Genomic DNA, 15168 nt, shown 5'->3' with positions numbered 1-15168 from the left:
CTGCCTGCCCCTCTGCCTACTTGTGATCTCTGTCTGTCAAATAAATAAATAAAATCTTTTAAAAAAATTTCCAATAAGAATCACAAAGAATTAACTTTATTTTGATAATTAAATTCACTTACACTTTTAATATAATTTTTTGCTCTGAAAAGTCTGTTACTTAAAAATGCTCTTTCTCCAGATCTTAATATACCATTATTAAATTAGTACCAACTGATATATCTTGATTGCTAATCTTTAATAGAACCACAGTGAAACCAGCAGAGAAGAGAGCCAGATTTAATGGACTTAAGGTATATGATGTTAGAATGAATCCACATTGTTGATATTAACACATCAATTGATTATTCATCTATATAATGGTTTTACTTTTCAAAACTAACATTTATAATTCAATGCATGTTCAAAACAAACAATTTGATCAATTTAGTAAAGCAGATTGTAAGAAAAATTAATTTATCTTGAAAATGAATTATTTAATTGATGACATGGTTAGAAAAATGACAAGTAAAGCAGTGGGAAAAACTCAGAGATCTCATTGAACTCATCTTTCTCCTTCTTCCCCCGTTTCTTCTTCTCTCTCTGTTTCTCTAACACATACACACATATACACATGTCACATACACACATACTCAGAACTACTTAGTGGAAACTTGATTAAAAGTGCTGAAGTTGAGGCACCTGGCTAGCTCAGTTGGTAGAGCATTCAACTCTTGATCTTGGGGTTGTTGAGTTCAAGCCCATGTTGGCATGTAGCCTATTTAAAAAGAAAAGAAAAGAAAAGAAAAAAGTGCTTAAGCAGAAGACCATGAAAATAATGCATCAGGACCGAGAGAGAGAAAGAGAGAACTATCAATGTATTATTGGAACATTACAGAATTTGATTTTAAAATTACTGAAAAATTATTCTATTAAATGGCTATTAATTTGGAGACCATTCAATTATAACAAAGTAGATTTCTTTCCTGCATAAGAAAATTAAGGAGAAATGCAGTGTGACAGAAACAAACAAGATCAAGAAAAGGCCCCCCACTCAGTTTTGTAAATCCAGCTCAGAATCGTTTCTGTATGTTTAAAGAAAGTCCCATCTTTTCTCTGGAACTGTAACTTCCAGGGAAACCATCTGGAACCATCAGGGTACTAATGAGTTCTGAATGTAAATGTCCCATTAGTTACTCTTACATATATCATCAACAACTCATTCACCTTTCACAGTCAACAGCTTGGTTAAAAGCCAACTTTTGCAACACCCTTGAAATAAATACAGGAGACCAACAGAGAAAGTCAGATACACAAAGTTAAGTAGCCTTGCCATTGTTTCCCAGTGAAACCCTTATAAATTAGCCTCTGCTGTAAAATCTGAGACAGAGGCCCCAAAAGATTCCCTAAGTCTCTAAATTTTCAGAATTTAGGTGTTTCAAATTTTAGGAAATTAATTTTAGTACTTTCTAATTATGCATTTAATATTGTTTTGATAAAATATGGCCTGTCAAAGTACCCTTATCTTCTTGTTATTAGGACAATAACAAAATTGCAGATTCATATAGATCTATGCTGGAAGACATAATGAATATTTTCCAGAAATATCTTGCATAATTACAATTATAGAATTTCTGTTCTTTTTATATACATTATATACCATTTTAGTCCTGCCAGATATTACGGCATAGCAACCAGATAATTTTAATTTGTTAGATAATTTTAATTTGTGGAATATTTTATTAACTTCAAAAGGACAAATAAATGAAACATCCTTCTCATTAGAGCTAAAAAAAATTAGGTTATAGTAATCTCTGGGAAAAATACAATACTCTACAGATGTCATGGTTTTTTTTTTTAAGGATTTTATTTATTTATTGACAGAGAGAGAGATCACAAGTAGGCAAAGAGACAGGCAGAGAGAGAGGAGGAAGCAGGCTCACTGCTGAACAGAGAGCCTGATGCGGGACTCGATCCCAGAACCCTGAGATCATGACCTGAGCCGAAGGTAGAGGCTGAAACCACTGAGCCACCCAGGCACCCCAGAGGTTGTGGTTTAAGAAACTAGAGATTTCTCAGACTTTTCTCCCCCTTTTTATATTTGTAAAAGTATCCTTGCTACCATGTGTTTTTAAAAAAATGATACACATTGTAGTATTTGTCACCTGTTCATTTGCATGGCTTCCTGGCTAAATAAAACCTGCTTCTCCATAGCTTATAATACAGCTTGCTTATAGGGTTAGGGGGCCCAGCTGGTCAGTGCTCCATCCTACAGTGTTGAGCCAAAAGAAAGCCCCACGAAAGTGTCTGGTTATGGAATTCTGGCACTGGAGAGATAGCATGGGAACTTTCAATTTTGTGGCACGGGGACATTCTAGGAACAGTAAAAGTGACCATTTCTGGGTCTCCTCATGTGTATATCATGGAACAGCAAGGCAAACAGCTAAAGGTGGTACCTTGGAAATGCCTTGATGTGGCACCAGAGCTGAGGCAGTCAGTCAAATGAATGTTTTCTGTTCAAACTGTTTTCCATTAACTTACTTTCAATTAGATTATGTTCAACTGAATCACCTGAAGCCCCCTGGGTTACTCTCTGGAAACATCTTCCATATACTGTGTTCACTTCCCGAGAGGAAACTTCCTGTGAGCAGACAAAATCATCTGAAGAGGTCAAGCCTCAAGTTTCTATGCATGCCTGGCATTTTGCCAGTTTAGTAGACACTGTGGGTTGAGTATCACTCAACTCCCCATGGAATCACTACCTTCCAGAACCTGAATGGACTCTAGGGTTCTCTCTGAGTTTTACAACTGCCTCTAGAAATCCAAGAAAGCAAGATCAGGAGTGAGCTTGATCAAAGAGCCTTCCAGAAAGCAAGCAGTGAAGGAGGGTGCTGCTTTGTACGCAGCTTTCATCCATTTATAGCAAGCTTCCCATCCCTACAGTGCCTGAGGAGGCAGTTGGTCAACTCCACACTCATGTTTTCTTGCTCAGTGAGGGCCCATGCCTTTTGGGACAACATAAAGATCAATAAAATGTGTCAGTTCTCAAGTCTGTGATCTAGTGAAGCAGATGGACAACACTCCTATAATGGTAAATGCCATGAGTGGTACCTGGCCAAAAGAAGTATGGAAGGACAAGAGATGGCTTTTAATGGAGGGATGGAATCAGGTATGATGTAAAGTGTCTAGCAAAGTGCCTGGTACTGGGAAAACTCTCAATAACTATTAGCTATTACTATTATCAGAATTGACTTCATGTAGGAAGCAGAATTTGAGTCAAGGTAGGTTCACCAGGCAAATTATAAGATGCCCAGTTAAATATGCATTTCGGATAAACAACAAATATTTTTTAGTCTAAGTATGTTCCATATATTGCATGGGACATACTTAGACTAAAATATATTTGTTGTTTATCCAAAATTCAAATTTAACTGGGCACCCTGGATTTTTGTTTGCTAGATCTAGACAAGGAAAATTTTCATATGAAGATGAAGAGCAGGGAAGGTAAACTGGCATGTCCAAAGGCACAGACACTGTTTTTCATGGCACTTTCTGTTCTCTAATAAATGTTAACATTTACTGAGTACTTACTATGTGGCAATCACTGATCTGAGGGCTTTACAAGGATTAACTCATTTACTCTTCATAAAAACATGTAACTTTTCCAAATGCCAGATTTGGGAAGTGGTGTACCTGAGATTATGAACCTAAAATGCTTGGCTCCAGGGGCTACTGTCTTAACAATTTTGGGTAGAGGAAAGGAATCTGTTCAAGGTAACGTCAAGAAAGACTTCAGGGTCAGCCTATCACCACAGTCATTTTTTTAAAGAGTTGTTTCTTTTTTAAGAGTTTAGGGGTGCCTGGGTGGCTCAGTGGGTTAAGCCTCTGCCTTCTGCTCAGGTCATGATCTCAGGGTCCTGGGATCGAGTCCCATATGGGGACTCTGCTCAGCAGGGAGCCTGCTTCCTCCTCTCTCTCTCTGCCTGCCTCTCTGCCTACTTGTGATCTCTCTCTGTCAAATAAATAAATAAAATCTTTAAAAAAATTTTTTTAAAAGAGTGTATTTATTTATTTATTTAGAAGGAGAGTGAGCAGGCAGGAGGGAGGGGTAGACAGAGAGGGAGAAGTAGACTCCCTGCTGAGTGGGGAAACACCCACTCCCACCCAGAAGAAGCAGGACTCCATCCCAGGACAAATGGTGGTCTTGAGCAACTTGAGTGGACTTGAGTGGAAATCAAGAGTGCAACACTCAGCCTACTGAGCCACCCAGGTGCCCCCACCACAGTCATTTTTTTAAAAGTCCTGCACTCCAACCATAATTCCTATATGAAGTGCAGTATCATTTGCCAAATCTGTTTGCAGTGAGCTGCTGCCAGCCTGCCTCAGCCTCTCTCCATATTGTCCCAAGTACTCAAGCAGAGGTCTGTCTTCCTATGTTTTGCCTTTTCTAAGGTCGTCCTGTTCCTGAAATGTGAGGTCGTCCTGGAATTGCTGCTGCCTTTGCAACAGCTTATCGAAAGCAAACAAGCTTGGGAGAATTGAGCAAGAACTTCTGGGACACCAACCTGAAGAAGAAGCAAGAGTTGGAGAGCACATATTGACTGTCTGAACAGGGCAAAGATAATGATTAATCAAACCTCCTTGCAAATTTAAATAGGCTAGGCACTAGGAGTGGAGGTAGTCGTTCTCTCTTTGAGCTGGAGTTCTCAAGAGCCAGCTCCAGCCTTCGAAAAGATGTTTTCTGTGAAGATCTTTTGCCTGGTCCTGAGTGTGGTGGGCACGGTTTGGGTATGGTTGCCTTTATTTTCTCTTCTTGCTTTATCTCTAGTGTTGAATGAATCTTATCTATGTCCTCACACACTGTGAGGTTTATAAGCTCCAAGGCCCCGGAGGCAAGTTCCTAGATGAGCCTGACACCGCACAAGTAAGAGGGACGCTTAGCTGGACAAAAGTATAGAAATTCACGGGGAAAGCTTAGGCATCGGTGTTTCAGCCTTAGAACATTATTTGTTTTGCAGGAAGAAATCTCTGCCATCTTTGTTCCAATAAAGCCTCAGCATAGTTCATGCTAGTTAACGGAACAAAACATTCTTTTGCTAAGAATTTTTAAAATTTCATTATTAATTTATTGCTAGTTGTCCATAATACACAGAACAGTGGCTTAATAGTTTTTCTGGATGGTTGTTTGTGTGTGTGTGTGTGTGTGTGTGTGTGTGTGTGTGTTTTGAAGAAAAGCAAATTAGCTGTCTTTAAAACAAACAGCATAGAATATTTTATTACATATTATATAGTCAGAAGAGATTAATCGGGAAGGCAATATTCTTTTGGGAAGTAATCTTTTTTTTAAAGATTTTATTTATTTATTTGAGAGAGAGAGAGTATGAGAGGGGAGATCAGAGGGAGAAGCAGACTCCCCACGAGATGAAGCTGGGAGCCTAATGAGGGACTGGATTCTAGGACTCCGGGATCATGACCTGAGCTGGGGGAGTTGCTTAACCAACTGAGCCACCCAGGCAACCAGGAAGTAATCTTTTAAAATAATTACTAAATATTGCAACAGTTTCTAAAGTCTGACTCCAGAGGCCTATGGAAAGGAGACGGACTTCATTCAACAGGTCTTTGAAACACTAAGATCTTATAAAACATGACAAATATGTTTAAGAAACTCAGTTACTTTCAGGCTGAATTATTATTCCAATTTCTTTCTTTCCCTTCACCACTCGTAAGCCCTACTACCAGAGCAAACAAACAAACAAACAAACAAAAAAACTAAAGAGGGTTTCTAACTTAATTTTCTTCTTTAGAATACTAATAAGTAAAAAAAAGTTCTGTGGAAAATAAGACTAAAGTTATTTGCTAACGTGATCTTTTGGATAATGCGTAAGTTTTCAGTAAATATTTAACTTTTATCTGTTTTTATTGTTGTGCCATTTTATTCTGAAATATGTTAGAATTCATAATTTTATTTCTTAAAGAAATAATTGTACTTGTTCTTTTAAAATAAACTGCCCTTGATTGCTTGAATAATAACTGCCCTTGAAGATTGTTATTATCATTAGTGTACTTTTTTAAAAAAGAGACAGCAAATATTAGCTAATTATAAGAATAAACTATCCAGGGAAGCACCTGGATGGCTCAGTTCATAAAGCACACGACTCCTGATCTCGAGGTTGTGAGTTTGAGCCCCATACTGGGCACAGAGATTACCTAAAAAAATAATAATAATAAACTATCTGAGATTAAAATAGTCATAGCAAAATCTCTGTAAGTTAGTAGTACAAAATAAAAATAGCTAAAACTTAAAACCCATCTTGATTTATTAGGATACAAAGTCTTGTTGGGAGACTATTTTTTATGTTCTATTTCACTTCCTAGGTCACAATAGAAATTTTAAAAATAATCTGTATTTCTAATTAGAAGGTGTTCAAAAAAGGTTGTCAGTCATGGATCATTATTTTTGCTCTCTACTCTTTTGCATTGTAAATAAGAGGACATTATTATGTGAGTGAGTAACCTCAAAAACGTTTCCCAGTCTGATCGGGCCATATTTGTGCCCTTGATGTACTTGCTCAAATTATGGACCCATCAGATCAAATTAGAAACTTTAAGGAGGGAGAAATTAAGCTAACATAGTATAGGTTTTTTCCTACTAAAACAGAAATTATAAGAGAAAGAACTCTGACTTTTGTAATTACCTTTCTGTCTCCAGACATTACTGAAAATGAAAAGGTAAATTTTAAAATGTGTATACCTTATCTCCTTTAACTAGTACAACTCCATAAAATATCTATTAGGATTTTCAATCAAAATGTCAGAAAGCAGAAGCTTGCAGAGGCCCCAAAGCTGGGGCTCTTAATCTCTGTGAGAGCTCTCCCTTTCCTTGGGGTTTGCAGGTAGGCCTGTATCTTTTTATCTGCCTAATGTTGTCCTGTTTTTTGTGTTAAAATGAATCATAAAGACCACCGATGTCAAGGAAAGTGAATTTATAGCCGAAGGAGCAGTTGCACGTGGCCCAAGAATTGTGGAAAGACAACAATCTACCTGCAAGGAGACAGACTGGCCCTTCTGTGCTGATGAAGACTGGGTGAGCAGCGGGAGGAGGGGCAGAGGGAATGGGAGAATCCTTCCCCGTGGTGCTAGAATTGTGCAAGGGCTGACCCAGTAGGTCAAGAAAACTCTTCCAATAGGAATAATCTAATAACTCAATACATGTCAAAATCAAGAAGACAAATGGAAAGCAACCTCACCCTGAGAGCACTGTTTAAATTACCTCCCAAACTCTGGGTCATTAGTGAGATTAATAGTTTAGATTTTAGTTGCATGTTCAGATAAATCCCAGAAACCTGAGTGTTATGGCCTCAAGATTTGGTGGGCGCTTAATTTATGGTTTAGTGGACCATGTTACAAAATTTCTCTATGACTTCTAACTGGTCCTCTCAAACTACTCTTAAGTCAATAGATGATCTGAATATATTGGGGGAGGGAGGGACAGTGGTGACTGTATGGAAACCTTCAAAATTGTACTATATCCAAGATATAGACTTTTAATATACTTTTTCCTCTTCACTTCCAGAACTACCGATGCCCTTCTGGCTGCAGGATGAAAGGGTTAATCGATGAAGTCAATCAAGATTTTACAAACAGAATAAATAAGCTCAAAAATTCACTATTTGATTATCAGAAGAACAATAAGGACTCCAATTCATTGACAGGGAATGTAATGGAACTCGTGAGAGGGGATTTTGCCAGCGCTAACAGTAAGCATTACATATTTGGCACTTTGACTTTATAGCACACAACAACACAGCAATGAAGGCCCTAAATAAATATGCTGTCTTCTTATGGCAACTTCCAAGTTTATTCCACAGTACTTAAGATAGAAACACAGGCCTTTATGATGTCCCTGAATTTTAAGGAGGGGATTGCTTTTTATAAAAGTAACATTAAAATGTTTGGCTTAGAATTGTTTAATGTCACAAAGTAAGTCAGAATTTTGTATTGAAAACTAGAATTTAAGTGTGTTCTTCTTTTACGAGTGTATACTGAAAAGAAGATGAGCATAAACTTTTGAGGAGGTAGTATTTCTGTCTTACAGAGGAGGGAGGAAACAGAGATCAAGAGACTTACCCAAAGACATAAAGCTATTCATGTGATGGATTAAGATTTCCTTCCAAAGACTCCACCAAGCTGTCTCTGTTTTGTTTTGTTCTGTTTTTCCATTTAAAATATAGAGCTATGTTCTCTATTTCTCATAGGACTATGACTAAGTCTCATTAGGACTAGGAAACATCGGATTTACTCTGGGCATGAGAAGCACGTTTAGGGAGGCCCTAGCTCCTGAAGCCTGCTTTGACTCTTTATATCATTAGGAGACACTTAACTAATGTAAAGTCAACAGTACAATAGTAATAGCAAGTGAGTGATCCTGTTTGACAAAAACAAAAAACAAAACAACAACAACAACAACAAAAAAACCCACAAAAAACACCTTAGGAATAATTTTAGAAATATACGTAGGAAAGAAAACTTCACCATATGAAAGTTCAAGAATATGTTTAAGTTTGTTAACACATGGTTTAAATTATGTTTAAGTCCCTTGGTTAAGGAAATGATGAAATAATTGAAATGTGATCGAATTTAATCTCCTAATTATAACTTTAAAATTCCAAAGAAATTTCTTCTGCATTTATTTAGATTACTAATAGCTAGTAGAGCATCTTAACTGACAGCTATTGGTGACTAAAGGACATGACATTGTCCAAACATCGAATGCCTAATAGATTTGGAACTCATAAATAAAATGTCCAGAGAACAAATTGCTATTAAAAGGAAAAAGATGTTTATAAGTAAATTTCTTTCTTTTGCTGGCTATGGAAGCAAGTCCCTTAGCAGCTCCTTCACTCTCGCTTTTTTCAGATAATGATAATACATACAGCCAAGTGACAGAAGATCTGAGAAGCAAAATTGAGATCCTGAGGCGTAGAGTCATAGAACAAGTACAGCAAATCCGCCTTCTACAGAAGAATGTCAGGGATCAGCTGGTAGATATGAAACGACTGGAGGTAAGTGAGTGTTTGACTTTGACTCCAGATTTCCTTGTTTTTGAATAGCAGGGAAAAGGAAGGCAACAGTCATTTACTAAAGACATACTATATGTAGAGCAAATGTTATATCCATTATCCACCTACAGAGTAGGTATTTTTTACCCCCACTCTACAAATGAAGAAGAAAAGTTCAATGATATTAAGAAAACTTTCCAAGGATACATAGTTAGTAGATTTCAAAAGCAAATATTAAGTTCCTGCTTGTCTTGTTCAAGCTCTGACACCACCGTGCTTCTGGATCTTCAATCTCAGTCTCACTAAGAGTCAATTCATCAGTGTTTCCTTTTGGAGGAAATAGCATCTTACCTATATGTTTTAAGACTAAGATGAATTCAAATAGCTCCTACTTCTTCTCCAGGCTAACCTTACAATACCTCACATCTCTTCCACTGAGGGTACGACATAAATGAAAAATAGAGTACTGGGAGCACCTGGGTGGGGTTAAAGCCTCTGCCTTCGGCTCGGGTCATGGTCTTAGGGTCCTGGGATCGAGCCCGCGTCGGGGTCTCTGCTCGGCGGGGAGCCTGCTTCCCCCATCTCTCTGCCTGCCTCTCTGCCTGCTTGTGATCTCTGTCTGTCCAATAAATAAATAAACACATCTTTTAAAAAATAGAGTATTGGTTGGTAGGTCTCCACCTCAAAGAAATGAATCTAGTTTCCAAAAAATAAATTAACTGCTTAGAAATGAACAGTTTCTAATAATTTCTTTTTATCAACCTCTTTTCTTTCTCTTTCTCCCCCTCTTAGGTGGACATTGATATTAAGATCCGATCTTGTCAAGGGTCATGCAGTAGGGCTTTGGAACGTAGGACAGATCTAAAGTACTATGAAGATCAACAAAAGCAACTTGAGCAAGTCATTGCCAAAGACTTACTTCCACCTAAAAACAGGGAACAATTACCACAGCTGAAAATGAGCAGAGCTCCAAATACGCTTCCTGGGGACTTCAAGAGCCAACTTAAGAATGTCCCTCCAGAGTGGAGGGCACTCATGGAAACGCAACAGATGAAAATAACATTCGAGGGGTCTGGTAGAGATGGGAATACCCGAGGAGACACTGCATCTCATGGAACAGGATCAGTGCCTGAAAACCCCAGGAACCCTGGGAGCTCCACACAAGGAAGTTCTGGCACTTGGAACCCTGGGAGCACCCGGCCTGACAGTGATGGCAGTTGGAGCTCTGGGAGCACTGGGACAACCAGCAGCAGCTCTTGGAGCTCTGGGAGCTCTGTGAGCACTGGCACTTGGAATGCTGGGAGCACCGGAACTGGCAGTACTGGTCCTTGGAGCCCTGGAAGTTCTGAGTCTGGAAGCTTTAGGCCAGATAGCGTAGGGCATGGGAACTCCAGGCCTATCAACCCAGACTGGGGCAAATTTGAAGAGGTGTCAGGAAGTGTAACTCCAGGGACAAAGAAAGAGTTCCACACAGGTAAACTGGTCACTTCTAAAGGAGATAAAGAACTTCTTATTGGTAATGAGAGGGTCACCTCTGGAAGCGGGACCACCACTCGTCGTTCATGCTCTAAAACTGTTACTAAGACTGTTATAGGTCCTGATGGTCGCAAAGAAGTGACCAAAGAAGTGGTAAACTCTGAAGATGGTTCTGACTGTGGTGACTTACCCCATTCTTTTGCTGGTAGCTTAGATGATCTCCATTCTAGGCACCCTGATCTGGAGAGTTTCTTTGGCACTTCCTCAACTAGAAACATATTTCCAGGTGCGCTTTCACCCTCACACAGAGAGTTTGATAGTAGGACCCATGCTTTGGGCTCAGAATCGGACATATTCACACACTTTGGGGCATCTGAGTTCCCTTCCAGTGGTAAAACTTCAAGTCACAGCAAACAATTTTCAAGCAGTAGTACAACGTTCAACAGAGGAGACTCCACATTTGAAAGCAAGAGCTATAAAGTGGCAGGTGAGGCTGGAACTGAAGAGGAACATGAAACCCTCAAGGGAGGATATACCACCAAAAGAGGCCATGCTAAAGTTCGCTCTGCCAGAGGTATCCACACTTCACCTTTGGGGAAGCCTTCCTTAACCCCCTAGACTAAGTTCACTATTCTTGCAATGCTTTCCCTAGCGCCTTGAACTGCTTTCCTAGCCCTCTATTACACTTTCCAGAAATTACACCTTTTGTTTTTTTGTGTTTGGGCACTAGACTGTAAGTTCCATGAGGGCAGGGACTTTGTCTCTCATGTTCACTCACCTCTGTATTCCTAAATGCCTAACAGTGCAGAGAATCATCACTCAATAAACACGTGTTAAATGAATGAATGAATGAATCCCTCTGAAACTCGATTTTCAGTTTGTTTAACCAAATTCTTTCACCACTCAAAATGTGTGCTCTTGGAATTGTCACCCAACTTAGAATCATATTTTTAGTGTGTGTCTCAGTTGACATTTAGATCAGGTTAAAAACAAGTTACATCAGCACTAAGTGATGCTTAGATATCTTTGTGGGTTACTTGCTGTTGTCAGTACACGCAAGTCAAATTTCAGATCCATTAAGGAAAATCCCCTCTGTGATTTGTAGGTATAAATGTCACTCACTTACATAAGTTTCAACCCAGTGTAAGTGCACCCTTTCCCCATGGAGGGAGGGAAGGAAGGAAGGATGGATGAAAGGAAAAAAGGAAAAGGAAGCCAGTATCTGCCTTCCTTTAACCTGGGCCATGCCTATCTTTGTAAAGTTAAATGAGAATAACTTCTTCCAACCAGCTTAATTTTTTTTTTAGACTGTGATGATGTCCTCCAAACACATCCTTCAGGTGCCCAAAGTGGTATTTTCAATATCAAGCTACCGGGATCCAGTAAGATTTTTTCTGTTTATTGTGATCAAGAGACCAGTTTGGGAGGATGGCTTTTGATCCAGCAAAGAATGGATGGATCACTGAATTTTAACCGGACCTGGCAAGACTACAAGAAAGGTTTCGGCAGCCTGGATGACAAGGGGGAAGGAGAATTCTGGCTAGGCAATGAATACCTCCACTTACTAACTCTGAGGGGCTCAGTCCTTCGGGTTGAATTAGAGGACTGGGCTGGAAACCAGGCTTATGCAGAATATCACTTGAGGGTAGGCTCTGAGGCAGAAGGCTATACCCTGCAGGTCTCTTCCTATGAGGGCACAGCAGGTGATGCTCTGATTGAGGGCTCTGCAGAGGAAGGAACAGAGTATACGTCACACGCGGACATGCAGTTCAGCACCTATGACAGGGACAGAGACCAGTCGGAAGAGAACTGCGCAGAAGTCTACGGAGGAGGCTGGTGGTACAACAGCTGCCAAGCAGCCAATCTCAATGGCATCTACTACCCTGGGGGCTCCTATGATCCAAGGAACAATAGTCCTTATGAGATTGAGAATGGAGTGGTCTGGGTCCCCTTCAGGGGTGCGGATTATTCCCTCAGGGCTGTTCGCATGAAAATCCGGCCCCTGGTGACCCAATAGGACGGGAAGGGAGAGTAATCTGCTTTCTTTGTTTAGTGAAATAGAGGGGGAAAATGAGGAAGATAAAGAAGTGAAGATTCTTTACAATCTCCTAAGAAATTCATGGGTGCTATTTTATTATTCTTTGTACTGTATCTTAATGTAACTGAGACATATTACTGCTTTAAAAAATAAAGTTATGTTAGTTTTTTCTGAAAGTAGCTCTCTGGGTTTTCAAATTTCTATAAGGCTACACCGAGAAACATTCAGTACAACTAGGAAGAAGGAGTCCAACTGATGCTCCTCTCTATAACCCTTATGGGTGTTGTTTTGAACACTTCTCTCCCCACACCACTCAAAGTCATAAAGCCATTGTAAAGTAAAAAGTTTTTCATCCATTTTGTTTGAATGGGTTGAAGCCAATTTTTAAAGAGATTTTATTTATTTATTTGACACACAGAGAAAGAGAAAAAGAAACAGTAAGAGAGAGAACACAAACAGGAGAAGTGGGGGAGGGAGAAGCAAGCTTCCCTGAGTAGGGAGCCCGATGCAGGACTCTGGGATCATGACCTATGATCCCAGCAGGTGCTTAATGACTAAGCCACCCAAGGTGCCCCTGAAGCAAGTATTTTAAGTTACAGATCACTGAATTGAACAATGGCTAGCCTTCGTAGAGGAACTTAACAAATTACAAGGTACATCCATCTCTTCTGTTAGCAAGCAAATCCAGGAAGGCAGGAGGAGCATTCCTAATAGAAAGAGAAATCTGTTCCTTAAGTTTTTCAGTGAAGACCACAATGCACAATTAATTTTTTCCCCAGTTTGATGAATTTCCTTCAAAAACATATGGCAGGAAAAAATGCATTTAAAATCCTTTAAATATTTTCAAGTATTCAAAAAACACAGCTAGTATGTATTGAATTCATAAATTCTATATATTTACATTGATCAATATTTTATTTGATGTATGTTGCATCTCTGACGTTGGCTCCTGCCCCTAATTTTTAACTCATATTTCTGGTTCGTGGGAACTACCTGCTATTTACACTTGAAAACGTATTAAAATAGTCTAACCACACTGGGCTCCTGGTACATTGTTCTCATTTTTGTGATCTTCACTCCAGTTTAACTGCATCCTTTATCCTAGAGAAGAAAAAAAGAAGGAAGCAAGCAGGCAGTCTAGGGATAGAGGCCAGAGCTGGGGGAACAGACAAGAAGATGGACTTGCAAATGAGTCACATAGGAAGCCCCAGCATTCTTGCATTTCCTTATGTGCAACTGAAAATCCTTGATAGGTTTGCCTGGGGTGGCTCAATAGATTAAGCCTCTGCCTTTAGCTCAGGTCCTGATCCTGGGGACTTGGTTGGCAGGGAGCCTGCTTCTCCCTCTCCCTGCTGCTCCCCTTGCTTGTGCTCTCTTTCTCTCACAAATAAATAAATAAATAAAATCTTTTAAAAAAATTAAAATCCTTGAAACAAACACATCTCCAAATCTTTGAATAGCTGGATAAGAACTTCAGAATTAACAGAAGTTTCATTTATTTCAGACCTGGGAATTAATTCCATGTTATCTCTATGCCTGCTCCATTTACTACTCAACATATGCCTCCACAGAATTTGAGTTGGGAGTAGGAATATTTTACTTTCCAGAGTGTCACACCATTAGGGACAGAGTTGGGTCTCCAAATGAAAGTGACTTGGAATGTGAAAGGCCATTCATCTCTCATTTATGTTGAAGACTTTGAGTTTCTTGGCAAAGAATGGGTAACCTCTTTTCATTTAATAAACGGAAGCCAATATTAACAGGATCGTGATCATTGGAGATACAATTTAGTCGCAAGAAGAGACACCAAACATCTCTTTTTTTCCATTTTACCTTTAACTTGTTGATTTATTTCCCTTATTCCTGAAATTAAATATGAATTTAGCTTCTCTGACTCTCATTCCTGATGGAAGCCCACTTTAATTTGAGTTTCATTTGAGACATTTACTACTGTCTTGAAATTTCTCCTTTTAAAGTCAACAAGAACTTCATAGTTCTAAATTTAATGTCCTGCCTTCAGGCCTCCTCCTGCTTGACTGCTTTGGTCCCCACCCTACCTCTTTAATCTGCATTTTTTTTTCTTGTTTTTTTAGTAGATTATTCTCATTTGTCTCACCTTCTTTGGTCTTTTTAACTGACAGTGCCTTCTTAAACGGCTCCTTAAGTATAGGGGTTTCTCATTATAGTAACATTAGTACTCATTTTTATCAGTTGGGATGAGGTTTGATGCATGTGCCTTAAATAAGATAGAAACTGGGGTGCCTGGGTGGCTCAGTGGTTTGGGTTGCTGTCTTTGGCTCGGGTCATGATCTCAGGGTCCTGGGATCGAGCCCCGCATCAGGCTCCCTGCTCCGCAGGAAGCCTGCTTCTCTCTCTCTCTCTCTCTCTGCCTGCCTCTCTGCCTACTTGTGATCTCTATCTGTCAAATAAATAAATAAAATCTTTAAAAAAAAAATAGAAACTTATTTCTTGTTCACAAGAAGTCTATAGTAATATGTCCTCTTAGTGTCTTCCAGAAACCAGCATCCTAGAAAAAGGCTTTCATCTTCAGATTTACCTCATGTTCTATCAAAGACCACGGCCTGTGGCAATCTGGAAGATGGAGAAAAGACAGAA

The 15168-nt window shown here is 39.3% G+C and overlaps 1 protein-coding gene across 1 annotated transcript; it reads left to right on the top strand.

Moving 5' to 3' along the window:
* The first annotated feature begins 4626 nt into the window (after positions 1 to 4626).
* On the top strand, positions 4627 to 12728 carry FGA (fibrinogen alpha chain). The gene is made up of 6 exons (XM_082728014.1): positions 4627 to 4767; positions 6938 to 7063; positions 7553 to 7736; positions 8896 to 9041; positions 9831 to 11088; positions 11822 to 12728. The coding sequence occupies exons 1-6, from the start codon at positions 4714 to 4716 to the stop codon at positions 12529 to 12531; spliced, it is 2478 nt and encodes an 825-aa protein (XP_082584140.1). The 5' UTR covers positions 4627 to 4713; the 3' UTR covers positions 12532 to 12728.
* The last annotated feature ends 2440 nt before the right edge of the window (positions 12729 to 15168 follow it).

This window comes from Mustela nivalis (assembly GCF_964662115.1).
Source record: "Mustela nivalis genome assembly, chromosome: 4".
Taxonomy (NCBI): domain Eukaryota; kingdom Metazoa; phylum Chordata; class Mammalia; order Carnivora; family Mustelidae; genus Mustela; species Mustela nivalis.
Note: the sequence above shows the minus strand (reverse complement) of the source record. Positions and strands in the feature narration are given on the sequence as shown.

Coding starts and splice junctions, on each gene's coding strand:
- FGA (XM_082728014.1), top strand. CDS start 4,714: ATGTTTTCTGTGAAGATCTTTTGCCTGGTCCTGAGTGTGGTGGGCACG. Junction 9,042..9,830: donor TAGATATGAAACGACTGGAG/GTAAGTGAGTGT, acceptor TCCCCCTCTTAG/GTGGACATTGATATTAAGAT. Junction 11,089..11,821: donor TAAAGTTCGCTCTGCCAGAG/GTATCCACACTT, acceptor TTTTTTTTTTAG/ACTGTGATGATGTCCTCCAA.